The sequence below is a fragment of the Carcharhinus amblyrhynchos genome, chromosome 6 (genome assembly GCF_965287045.1).
Source record: "Carcharhinus amblyrhynchos chromosome 6, sCarAmb.v2.hapA, whole genome shotgun sequence".
Lineage (NCBI taxonomy): Eukaryota > Metazoa > Chordata > Chondrichthyes > Carcharhiniformes > Carcharhinidae > Carcharhinus > Carcharhinus amblyrhynchos.
Window position 1 is genome coordinate 58,649,924 of NC_137329.1, and position 12,585 is coordinate 58,662,508.

Here is a 12,585-nt window from a genome sequence, read left to right on the forward strand (position 1 = left end):
ACTAGCCAAGTTACATAAGAATCAACGCTGCATCAGTGGACTCTTAAAATTGGAGTAAACACTGCTTAAAGTAAATAGCAAAGTCCAAATGGACATCAGCTGAAATTTATTCCAGGCACAATAACATCCACCTTGTTACATATTGTAGCTGAATGGAGTTTTAACTTTTAACATGCTGCAAGATCTTTAATCAAGCAAACCTGATTTTTTGGTTAAAGTTGTTTTTTCACTAAACTAGGATTTCTTGTGGCCAGTGGCCCAGAATTATCAAAGGATAGAAGGAATCAGATTTTAACAGCTTGTCCTTGGCAGAGATGAGTTCTGTACAGTCTCTTGGAGCTAATGATTTCTTATCTGTGCATTGTAATGTAAACAATATGCACTTAAGAGGCCGAGATATGATGAGGCCTAAAGTGATCACTGCCACTGTTCTACCTGCATTTGATTGACCTAATCAAACGATGCATTTAAGCATTTCTGATCAATTCATTGGCTAGATGACAGAGAATCTTCCAGAAGCGAGTGGATAATTATGGATAAAGAGACATGTGAGCCTTTGTTTGGCAACAATAACTCCAAGAGACCAACCTTCGCAAGAAGACTTGTATCCTGAAGGATGCTTCAGAGAAGAAGATAGGTTCTACTTTGAGGATATTACTTGGCCACGTTTTCCTAAACTTGGAGTATTTATTTATTAATAGTATTAATAGTATTTATTTTCAGTTAAATAGTTGAAGTTGATGTTTATTTAAATTTGATGCTGAGTTAAAGTTAATATGCAGTTCAAGAGTTAAAGTTCAGTTGAAAGTCAATGTTCAGTTAGAGTTAAAATTCAGTACAGAGTTAATGAGTTGCAACTGTTTATGTTTGTGTTGGTATTAGAAGTGTTAAATGAAAAAAAATTGAATTACTGTCCTTGTTTATCTCATTAAACTGAAGTGTTTAAATTATAGCTATATAACGATATGAACATTTTTTAAATGGAATTAGTTGTCATGACAAAGTTGTAAAATATTTTAAAAACCTTTCTTTCACTTTCTGTATATTACATACATGTTAAACATCTTTGTAAAACATTTACAAAAATAATTAACCCATCCAAAGAATGTTTGCTGCTTCTACTTGCTGCAGCTAGACCAAAATATTAGGGCAAAAGCTCACCTATCATCAGCGCAAGTGGTGGAAGTTTGGCCAAAATTGCAGTTCAGTACTTCAATACTGACAACTTTCCAAACCCAAATCAGAAGTTCAAACTTGGCACTCTTTCAGCATGCATGCAGATGTGCTGGAACTTCCATGTTGTCCTGAAGGGGCACAATCAGCTTAAGTCAGCATTCGGTCCAGAGATAACCGTCCATAATTTCCTTCAAACTGCATGTTGGACAAGCAACCTGACAAAGAGGTGTTGGGCAATAGAGAGCACCAAGCACAGGTCCTGGTGTGAGTAGGAGGGAAAGCGCTGTTAGAGATGAGCAAACAATGATTATAGGTGATAAAACTGAAACCAAATAAAGGTAATCCCACCCAGCTGAACAACAAAGGAAAGGCATTAGAGAAGGGTGTTATAGGTGACAATATCATAGGTTGCAGAGATGTCAAGGAAGATGAGGGTGAGTCATGTATCATTGTCACAGAAAGGCTTATGAGAAGGGTGAACTGTTCACAGCTAACTAGGGGAATTAAAGATGGTATCAAATTGAAAGAAAAGTTGTTCAACATTGCAAAGATTATTTGCAGGCCAGAAGATTGGGAAGAGCGTGGTTAGACAGATTTTTTATGACAAAGGAGTCAAGGGTTATGGGGGGGGCAGGCAGGAAAATGGCATTAATGCCACAATCAGATCAGCTGCAAACTTATTAAAAGGCAGAGCAGGTTTGACGGGCCAAATGGCCTACTCCTCTTAAATTTCTCATGATTTTAGTCACAGAAATGTGACAAAAAGCTTTTGTCTTTCTAGGTGGTAGAGGTTGTGGGTTTGGAAGGTGCTGTTAAAGGAGCCTTAGCTAGTTACCATAGTGCATCTTGTAAATAGTTATCTCATTGTCACTATGGACTGGTGGTAGAGAGACTGAATGTTTAGGATGGTGGATGGGGTGCCAATGAAACAGGCTGGTTTGACCTGGATAACGTCAAGCTTCTCAAGTGTTGTTGGAGCTGCACTCATCCAGGCAAGTGGACAAATTGTATCAACAAATTATCAAGAGACTGGGGTGCAAAACAATAACACTTCATATTTGCCCTCAGTATACGAGGTATAAAAATTACAAGTGAAATTATATATATATATAATCTGTATATAATAAAACTTCTATGGTGTTCCTACTATAGGTAAGTCAATTTTAGCAGAAAGTTCTTTACGGTTTACTGTTAATTTTTCTGTAGGAGGAAAAAGCAGGTTGATTAGACTTCTAAACAATGGCAGTCAATGTGAAAAGATTTGTTACCTTAAAATTCAATAAATGTAAACACAAGAGTCTGATATGGATCACCTTTGATGGAATTGAGTCTGGTATGATGAGATTGGCTCTGATACGTTGTAAGTTTTTGTTTTATTCATTCATGGAATGTGGGCATCACTGGCTCAGCAAGCGTTTATTGCCTATCCCTGTCTTGAGAATGTAGTGGTGAGCTGCCTTCTTGAGCCACTACAGTATATGGTGTAGTCACACCTACAGTGCTGTTAGGAAGGGTGATCCAGGGTTTTGACCCAGCGACAGTGAAGAGTGGTGATATATTTCCAAGTCAGGACGATAAGTAACTTCCACCTTGTGGTGCTCCCACACATCTGTTCCCTTGTCCTAGATGGTAACGTTCACGGGTCTGGATCTAGAATGCGGTTTATGTTGGAATTACATCTGGTGCAATGGAATATTAAATAAGTGGAGCCTTTGGAAGGAACTTGACTATCTGGGTCAAACATGAATTCATAATGGGAAGCTTCTGAAACATCAAGACCGTGACCTTAATGGCTTGCCACACCAGTCGACCAGCATGATGAGCTGGTAAGATAGGACGAGGAGCGAAAAATTGAGTTCATGCCCAGTTTCTTGTCTCTCACAAGCTTGCCAGCCCCATTTTGCTGGTGAAATCAGTTTTATGTCCAGAAAGGGCACGAGGCTGATTTCAACCTTAATGACATGATTAACAAGCCCCAGGTGTTATTGCCTAGGCTCACTTACCTATCCTGGCACCCTGGCAGTGCCAAGGGGGCAGGACATGCAGGGGGCAGGGCCTTATGAGGGTGGACCCTGACCGGGAGGAGAGAAGGGGGGAAGAGTTGATTGGTGGGGTGATGATTGGGCTGGTAGGGGAGGCAGCAATAGGGGTTGGCGATCAGGAATGGGGGCAGTGATCAGGTGGGTGGAGGGCAATGTCTGGGACAGCAATGTCCAAAGTGACAATCAGAGAGTGTTGTTGTCCAGGGCAGTGATTGAAGGGGTGGCAATGGGTGGAGGGAGTGATAGGAAGTCTCCCAGTGCACTGTGTCCTGGGTGATCGGGGCGCCTGCACAATAGTGCCCCTAGAGCTCAGTAGCCAGCTTCACAGGTTCTACTGGCAAGATTTGCATAATGGTTTCTGTTTTGCACAGAGTGCTGTAAATTCACATTACTTACCTCGCTGAAAAAAAGTGAGAAAATCTACCATTTTCTCACGCGTTTGACACTTAGAATTTTTTTGAGAAAATTCTGCCCCAAGTTTGTAGAATTCATTTTGGAGTGAACTATCTGTGCTTGTGCATCACTTGAAATTCAATACTACATGGAGAACTTCACAATATTATAAAATCCTCATCTAAAAACCCTCTGTACCAAATGTTATAGACATGTATTTTGAATCATTGAATATCACAGTACAAGAGGCTCAGTTTGATATGGCTATGCCTATGCCAACTCTTTGAAGGGACTGTCATTTAGTTCTCCTTAAGTACATGTCCAATTGCTGTTGAAAATTCCTATGAAATCCGATTCTCCCACCCTCTCAGATATTGCCTTCCAGACTTTAATGGCCTTTCATGGGAAAAGGTTTCTCCCAATTTCTGCCCTTATTATTTTGTCAATATTTTAAATCTAAGATCTACGATGGTTACCAATCCACTTGCCAGAGGAAACACATTGGTCCTAATATTTCTATCAAAACCTTCAAGAAGAACAGTCCTAGTTTCTCTAATCTTCCCATAGAACTGATGTTTCTCATGCCAGCTATCATCCTGGTAATCTCTTCTCTATTGTTTCCAATGCTTTGACATCTTTTTTGAACCATGGTAACAGGAATTGTACATAAGACTCCAGCATAGACCAGTGACTTGTAAAGATCTAGCATGCCTTTCATCTCTTTCAATGCCTCATCCACGAAGCCAGATATCCCATTAACTTTCTTAACTACTTTATCAACTTGATAGCATCTTCAAAGATCTGTGAATGTACACCTGCAGACCCCTTTACTTGTGGCCAGTTCTCAAAGTTAATGATATATATATATATGAAATATGTATATATTATATATTGTCCAAAAGTGCATCATTTCACATGTGTTGCCATTAAGTTTTATATGCTGGGCATCTACTTTTCTTATTATCCGCTGAAGCCCTTTTGAAGTCTGAGCCAAACTGCTCCCTATGTAGTACACTGCGAAGTTTTATATAATTTACAAACTTCAAAATTGTACTCCAAATACCCAAGCCCTGACTATTGGTATGTGATGTGGAGATGCTGGCGTTGGACTGGGGTAAACACAGTCAGAAATCTCACACCAGGTTAACACCGTACTGGTATGTAACAGGAAAAACAAAATATGAAATAAGACATGTCCTGCGTGTCCACACAATCTGATTCAAGCCCAGGCCGATTTGAGAATGAGTGGCCAGCTATAATTTTATAGGAACAGATTTCCCCTCAGGGCAGATGCATAATTAGGAAGATTTCCATTTAGTAGATGTGGACAGTACTTGTCATAGGGAGATCATGAAGATTAATACCTGAAAGAAAGTAAGCCTTACCAATCAAACAAGGGCCAGAATTTTATGTTGCTCCGGTGAATGGGTGCCTGACCTGAATTGGGTGAAACAGTACGAGAAGATGTCAGGCACATGTCCCAACATCATTGTGCACTTGTGTAATACTTTGGTTGGGCGCAAGAGTCAGAAGTGCACCCGCGATGATCCAGCAGGTAATTTATTCCATTAAGGGACCAATTGAAAGCAATTTTACATGGCTCATCTAGTTTTACAGTTGGCAGGCAAGCCAACTGGCCATGCAGCCTTTATGCTTTAGCTGCAACCTGGATCCACGGCAGGATGAAATGTTAGGGCTGAAATATGATTGATAAAGGTGAATAGGGACTGAAATTTGTGCTTGAATATGCTGCCTAAATACGGTTTGCAATTTTATACATCAAAATTTATTTTGTACAAGTCTGCAGCTTCCTGAGTCAGCTCCGCAGTGGCTGCCTGAGGAAATGCCAACCTCATCCTCCCTTTTCACAGTGCCCACTCTACCCAGCAGTGCTGAGTCTTGTGTGCATTTCATGCTGGCTGTCCATTAATTGGCCAACCAGTGTGGAAATGCATTCTTTCTAGGGCTGATCAAGGCCGGAAACACATTTCATGCTGGCTTCCAGGCCTGCCGAGTGTGCACCTGGTGGGGAAAAAAATTCAGGCTAGTAATCAAATACCATGCAGCAGCACTGGTTGTTTTAAGTTTCATAAAGTTCCCTCAATGCCCAGCATCAGATAAAATATTCATCTGAGTGCTAGTTAGCCTAACCCTTGCCCTCTAAAAGGAGATAGAAATAAATTTTCAAACTCTCTCTCTGTAATTAGTTTCCTCCTTTTTAAGCTGTAATTAAGCTTGTTTTGTTGTAAAAATTAAGTGACTGGATCTTTATACCATCATCATTTTAATTTGATTTGAATTGTATTATGCTGCAAAAAGATACATTTCATGGAATCTGATTGAGAAAATAGAGTAGAATTTGCTGGACTAGGGCTCATCTCTTCATGTGCCTTAATGTGACTTTTCCCTGCACCCCCAACTGAAAATAAAACTTTTCTCACAAATTTGTTGCAGGTGTGAGCTTACAAGAGTATCGTAAAGACGATAGGGTATCTGGGACCTTGGTAACCCAGACCAATACTGTCTCATATTAACCAATGAGACTTGAGGGTTAAGAAATACACAGAGGAAACAGTGAAGAGGGTGAATTAAAGCAGATGAGTTCAATGTTGAATCAGGTCCACAGAGAAAGAAAGAGAGGGAAATAAAAACTGGATTAAGAGTGACAGAAGCGCTAGACAGAAAGGAAAACTTACACTTTAAAACTTCATATTCTGAGTATCTCCAGCTCAGAAGCAGTAAGGCTCCACACTTTTAATTGTTTACTTACAGGGCTAGGGAAGTTGATTGGCAATCATTAACAACGATCATGTTGATAAAAAGGTTCTGACTATTAATATTGGTGTTGAGTTTAATGAGCAATTAATGTGCAATTGCAGTGACTTCATGACAGTCATGACTAAGTGAAGTGCAAAACGCAGTTTTTGCAAAGTGAACAGAGGGGCCTCAGCAAGTTGTGGTGATTTGTAATTCATGGGCTATCTTTTCCTTGCCAGAAGTCGCTCATTAATTTGCACATTAATCATGAAATGCATTGTTCGCAGGCTGATTTTTTTCAACAAATTCAGGCCTATTCTAATTTTCAATCTATTTTCATAAATTTCAATATCTCACCCTGCTGCTGAGGTGAATAAAGAATGACATCATCACATTCCAATTCCCAGCTATATTGCTAATTAGCAATAACACTAAGTTATTAAAAAAAATCTTTTTTATTACTGATTACAAGAAACACACAAATTCTGAATAGAATGCAGCAGAGAGCGACTCTACAATAAGTTTACCTACACCTGTGAGGTCTGACCATTTTCTAGTGGTGCAGGCCTCCTTGAAGCAACCTTTTATACATAATCATCCCTTTGTCCATACAGAGCACACTATTGAGCACTATCCTCTCAGCAATTTGCATTAATATACAGTATTGAGAAGTAATAAACAGACAACTTGTTAAACAAGGACTCAATTGCCGAAAAGACTGCATTGTACACTGGCTGCTTACAATTCTGTGGGAGTGGGTAATAGAATAACACATTCATCTCAAAATCAAATTGAAGGGATTGTGATCAGTGGCTATGCACTATCCTGTTGGGGATCATTCTGTGTGAGTAGACTACAATGGCCCAATGTAATGAGTAATTAGGGCATATTTCATACATGTGGCATGTACATGCCTGAATGTACACTGGTAATAACTTTCTGTTGCCTTGCAGGCTGTTCTGCTATATACTGTGCAGTCATAAAACAGACAAGATAGGGCATCTGGACTCGAAGGATGATGCCACATTTCAAAGAGAAAGGTGAGGATTTGAACCATGTCTGGTACAATCCCTCACATTGGTCTCAATGTGGCTGGTCCAGTTGAATGCACTAGGCTGCACCTTTGGAGGCAGCCAGAAGGAAACTCTCCATTCCTCTGAGTGGTGGCTCCAGCTGTATAATAAAAGATTATGACCTAGCAAGCTTTTTCAGTGGTTTTTATATTTCTGACAAATGTACAAATGATGTCTGTCACATCAAAAAAAAAGTCGCTCAGAAATATCTTAAAGTGCTTTCCACACGAGATAGTATTGTTGATTTTGACTAAAATTGTATCAGCTGCCTGTCAGATATCTCTTTCAATTTACGTGTTCAATGAAGAGAAGTGAAGACTCTTTTATACTATTGACCAAAGTCAAAATCACTCCCAAAGAATTACTTGCAAGCACACTGGTTGTTTTCGCTTATCAAACAGGGATGCCATCAAGATCCCTTAAAAAAGCAATAAATCTGTTGGTGTATTGGTTGAAGGACAAGAGTAGGTCAAGATTACAGACTGGTTTGGGAGATAAGTGATTATATAAGGGAATATACCCCTGTAGGAGGTCTTGGAGTGGTGCAACCTCTTGTTGAACGCCCAGAAATGGTAGGACTGCTACCTCTGCGTTCTTGAGGGTTTATATCGCATAATCTCCACGTGGTGTGCCTCTACACTCTCCACATTGGTCGTCTAATCTGTCAATTCTCATGCTGCCAGCCTTTCCAAGTCAATCGGTAAGTGAGCAGTGTCTTTTTCACCCAAATGGATGATACCAACTATTTGCTTTCCCAATTCCCACATTTTAAAAACTGATTAAGAGAAGTGTTGAAAGAAAATGATTTGTTTCTTTCATGTCCCTTTTGTTTTTTCTCCTGGTATGTCCCAGAGATTAACCTTCAAGAAACTACAGAACAAACCTGGAAGGTTGACAATCCAAAATGATGGTAAAATTCTACCTTGTAGGAGTTTTCTGGGCAATCACTCATTGGCCAACAAATCTACTTCAGGCACTGTTAAAGGGATGAAAGGAGGTGCTTCTCATACCATCAGAACAATATGGTTATCGGAAACAGGAATCAACAAAAAAATCTTAGATGTGTGTATAAATCAAACACATCTTGGCCAGTAGCAAGATACAATAAATAATGGCTCAGTGAGGTTATTTGGGATACACTTTACAGTCTGGTTCTCCATTCAAGACCTCATCTCTGTGAACAATTTTTATCTCTTGCTCCACACAACTGAGTTGTCCTGCAGATCCAGCACAGAGATAGCAGCGGTGTCCAGTGATTAAAAAGTTTCCTCATTCATTCAGCAGTTTCCGATTTCAATAGTCATTAGGTTGACTCGTAAAAAAAATTGTTTAAATCCTATGTGAGAATCCAAGGACTTCAATACGAAAAAGTGGGGAAAGCCAGTTGGAAAAAATTCAGGAGTATCTGGAAGACAAACAGTTTAAGAAGGAAGACCAATGTTATTGTGCAACAAAGCAGACCGTTGTTCTCTGGTGTGTCTCTGTAGTTTGTTTTACACCAAATCTCCCTGAAAGTCACAATTTATCTCAATTGGTGCCACCCAGACCCTGAGGTGCCAATGTTGTGTGGGGATTGTTAAAGAAATCTCTCCATCTCTGGGTGAAAAGGCAGAGACCACTACCGATATGCCAATTGCGGAGAGACTCTCACAGCTGTTAAACTAAGGCCAGAGTTGAAGAATTAATTTAGGACTTACACTACGAAATAATTAAGTCGTAAAGTCAGGCCAGGTAAGGAACACTTGGTGAGATATTAACAAGTCACAACCCTTCATAATTATGAAAATTAAGGCATAAAGTAAGTGTTTAAGTTGTAAAAGCTGATCCATTCTGCCTGCAGTTCATTGCTTCAACACTGACTTTTAAAGATAATTTATACTGGAAATATAGTGGGCCATAGCAGTACATGAGTCAGCTAAAAGTAGAGTTTTCTTTCTCTTTTTCTGTCTCAGCCTCTGCATTAATTAAAAGAAGACCTCCATACATCTTCTCCAATAACTTTTACTAAAATGCTGTATAACTTATCCTTACAATTACATTGTTCAGGTTAGAAGCTGAATTTGATATAATTCAGTAAGAGGTAGTGCTAAGAGCAGTCTGAGATTGAGAAGTGTGAGAGGGAAGTCAGTTTAGCAATGTTATTTCTTGTGTTAGGTGGAATCAGTTGGAACTGAATATCCAAGCAGAACAGTTAATCCTGTCACAAAGGGTTTCCTCAATTTAACATTCTGGAAGCTAATGCTTGCTTTCCAGTTAAGAAAGAAGATTGATCCAACCAAACCATTTGTGAGGATGAAGTTGTTTAAACTTTGAATACAGTTAATTATAGTTGATTAGTTCAGCTATTTGATTGACTTGCTATTTAAAGCTGTTACTTCAACAGCTATTTAAGGAATTAGGTTTAAGTAACCTCACCAGTTTATAGCCTCAGACTCTGGTCATTGTTATAATTAATATTCAACATTCATTAGCAATGATTTATAGTGGTATATGGTAATATCTGTGAAGTTTATGATGCTTGTTTTGTTAAACAATCTTATATCATTGCCACTCAACTATTAGTTAACTTTGACATGCATGCACACTAAATATGTGTACCCAATTTTAATGTTGTTACAATTTGATACTAATAAAGTATTTAATGTGCAATTTATAGCCTGTCTGGTTCCTTGATAATTTGACCAAAAAGAGCTAACTAACTCTCTTAGCAGCTTAATGGTAGCCTAACCAACAGTAATAAATTTGAGTATTACTGAAACAAAGAGATTTTATGTTGAAGCTTTTCATCAGCTCATCAGGTATTCTGGTGAACTCATCAGGACAGTTCACCAGAATACCAATGTCAGGGAAAACAACAAATTTATATTTGAGAAGAGTGTTGATTAACTGGAAAGTATAATCTGATTGATAGAGACATTGCCATAGAGTGCAACAATTGATGCTGACTGACAGTTAACTGCTAAGCACTATTGACCAAGCTGACAACCAATTTAAGATTGTCAGTCGGGTTTGTATTTGTGTGTACTGGGATGTATGTATGTTAATACATAGGGCCCTGTTCTTTGCAGACAGAAATAATGTGTACACACATAATGCCTATTTCAGCTACAAAAAAATAAGTGACAGCCATTCGCTGGTTCAGTCTTCAGGGCAATGTCTTGACTAATCAGTGTCAAGCTGCCTGACTTAAATTTCAAACAAAGCTTGGTAGCTCACTGTTGATAACCATCAACTGGTGCACTCACCATGGCAACGTCTCTATCAATCAAATTCCATTTGCCAACCAAGCAACACTCTCTTTTCATACAGTATAAATTTATTATTTTGCCTGACATTTGTATTCTTACCTGATGAATGCAAGGTGAAAAGTTTCAACAAAAAATGTCTCTCTTTTCAGTAATGCTCAAGTTCTAATGAAGTTCGAATGACTCGTTAATAAATTCATTTAATTTTGATTCAAACTGAAAATATGGGAAAGCTATATGTCTCTTTAATCTTGATGCCTCAATCACTTAAAACTGTCTATTCTCATTTACCTAGTTCCATCTCTTCATAATTTTAAATATCAAGTTGTGGGTTGAAAATTAATGTGTCAATTTTACTGTTGTTCTGAGATAAAAAGGTTTTTGTTCAATCAGCCCAAGATGGGTTTAACTTCAAGTTACAGAGATGCAATAAAAGTGTGCAAACTCCAATACACCATCCAGTCGCCAATCAGCCAGGGGCCAGATTCTTTACATTCATTATTGAATTCTGGTGCAAACTTACCTAAATCTTGCTTACTTCACCAAGGTCCATTAGCACTGGGAGGCTCGCTAAACCGCCCCCCTCTCCCTGGAGGAGGGGAGTCATCTCTGTTTGAGTTTTCCCTTTTAGAAAAAAAACAGGAATGTCATCTTAAGCAAACACACAATGGTTGATAATTTTTTCAGAGTTGCTTCCACTCTACTGCTCTAGCATCGGTGAAGTACAGTAGAAACGGCATTTATACTGTATATACAGCAAACTACTGGCTGAAGAACAGGAAATTCCAGGTCAATATGTGGTTTATAACATTTATAAGAATGTTGTACTTCAGCAAGTAACACTGCATTATTATTTCACTTATGAACAGAAACATTACACCCAATAACATAGCATATCACAATAATAACAGTAGGCCTGCCATAGCACTGCTCTCGCGTTTTGTTACTTAGAGGTAGCTTCTATTGCTTGTAGCCTGAATAGCTTGCCCATCTTTGTAATACTGCTTATTTACTAATGCAATGCATCACTTACCTTGCACAAGGTCAGAAAATAACAATTTGCTGACAATAAGGCTAATTAACATTTCCATTGGAAGGAAAGCGAGTTCAATGATTTTATATTTATTCATTTAGCAGTTCTGGTCACTGGGGGGTGAGCTTTGTACTTTGGATCCATAGGTCAACATTTATAATATTTGTCAGCTGATTAGCAGACTCCACTAAACTTTGTGGGGCCAGGATTCTATAGCTGGAATATAGTCATAGATTTTACCATCAAAATACATGAAGTCAAGGGACAGATCTGTTCCCCTATTCACTTGTTGCTCCCCATGGTGGCACAGAGGCCCAGTGGCTAGCACTGCTACCTCACAACGCCAGTGATCTGGATTTGATTCCAGCTTGGGTAACTGTCAGTGTGGAGTTTGCACTTTCTCCCCATGTCTGCGTGGGCTTCCTCTGGGTGCTCTGGTTTTCTCCCACACTCCAAAGATGTGTGGGTTAGACGATTGGCCATGCTAAATTTTCCTCAGTATCCAAAGATGTTAAGATTAGGGGGATTAGCCATGGTAAATGAGTGGAGTTACAAGGATAGGGTGGGGGATGGGCCTGGGTAAGTGGCACTGTTGGAGAGTCGATGCAAACCTGGTGGGTTAAATAGCACTATAGGGATTCTATGCTTCTATCACAAGAACTGCAAAAACACCAAATATCATAGCATGCTTTGTCGTAGACAGCAACCTGATGACAACATCAAGGCTCAGGACCAGGTCTTCTGTCTACAGATCATCTACATGAAAATGCCATCAGTAGCACTTCTTTCCTATCAGTATGAATCATTCCAGCAGCATGAAGCCATATAAAGAAGATGGAAATAACATTAAAATGACAATGTTTCAG

The 12,585-nt window shown here is 39.1% G+C and overlaps 1 protein-coding gene across 3 annotated transcripts in view; it reads right to left on the reverse strand.

Annotated features, from left to right (window-relative positions):
• Positions 1-12,585, reverse strand: part of trim44 (tripartite motif containing 44) — a 96,959-nt gene continuing 84,374 nt past the window's right edge. For 2 of the 3 annotated variants that reach the window (XR_013886822.1, XM_080190521.1), the window contains 2 exons: positions 11,210-11,310; positions 6,805-8,846 (listed from right to left, as the gene is read on the reverse strand). Coding sequence is in view for 2 of the 3 variants with exons in the window: in XM_080190521.1 (XP_080046647.1) it covers positions 11,226-11,310 (85 nt within the window). In the remaining variant the exon portion in view is untranslated. Of the gene's footprint in view, positions 1,305-6,804; positions 8,847-11,209; positions 11,311-12,585 lie in introns of those variants that run through there. The other variant, XM_080190522.1, reaches the window with a different exon arrangement.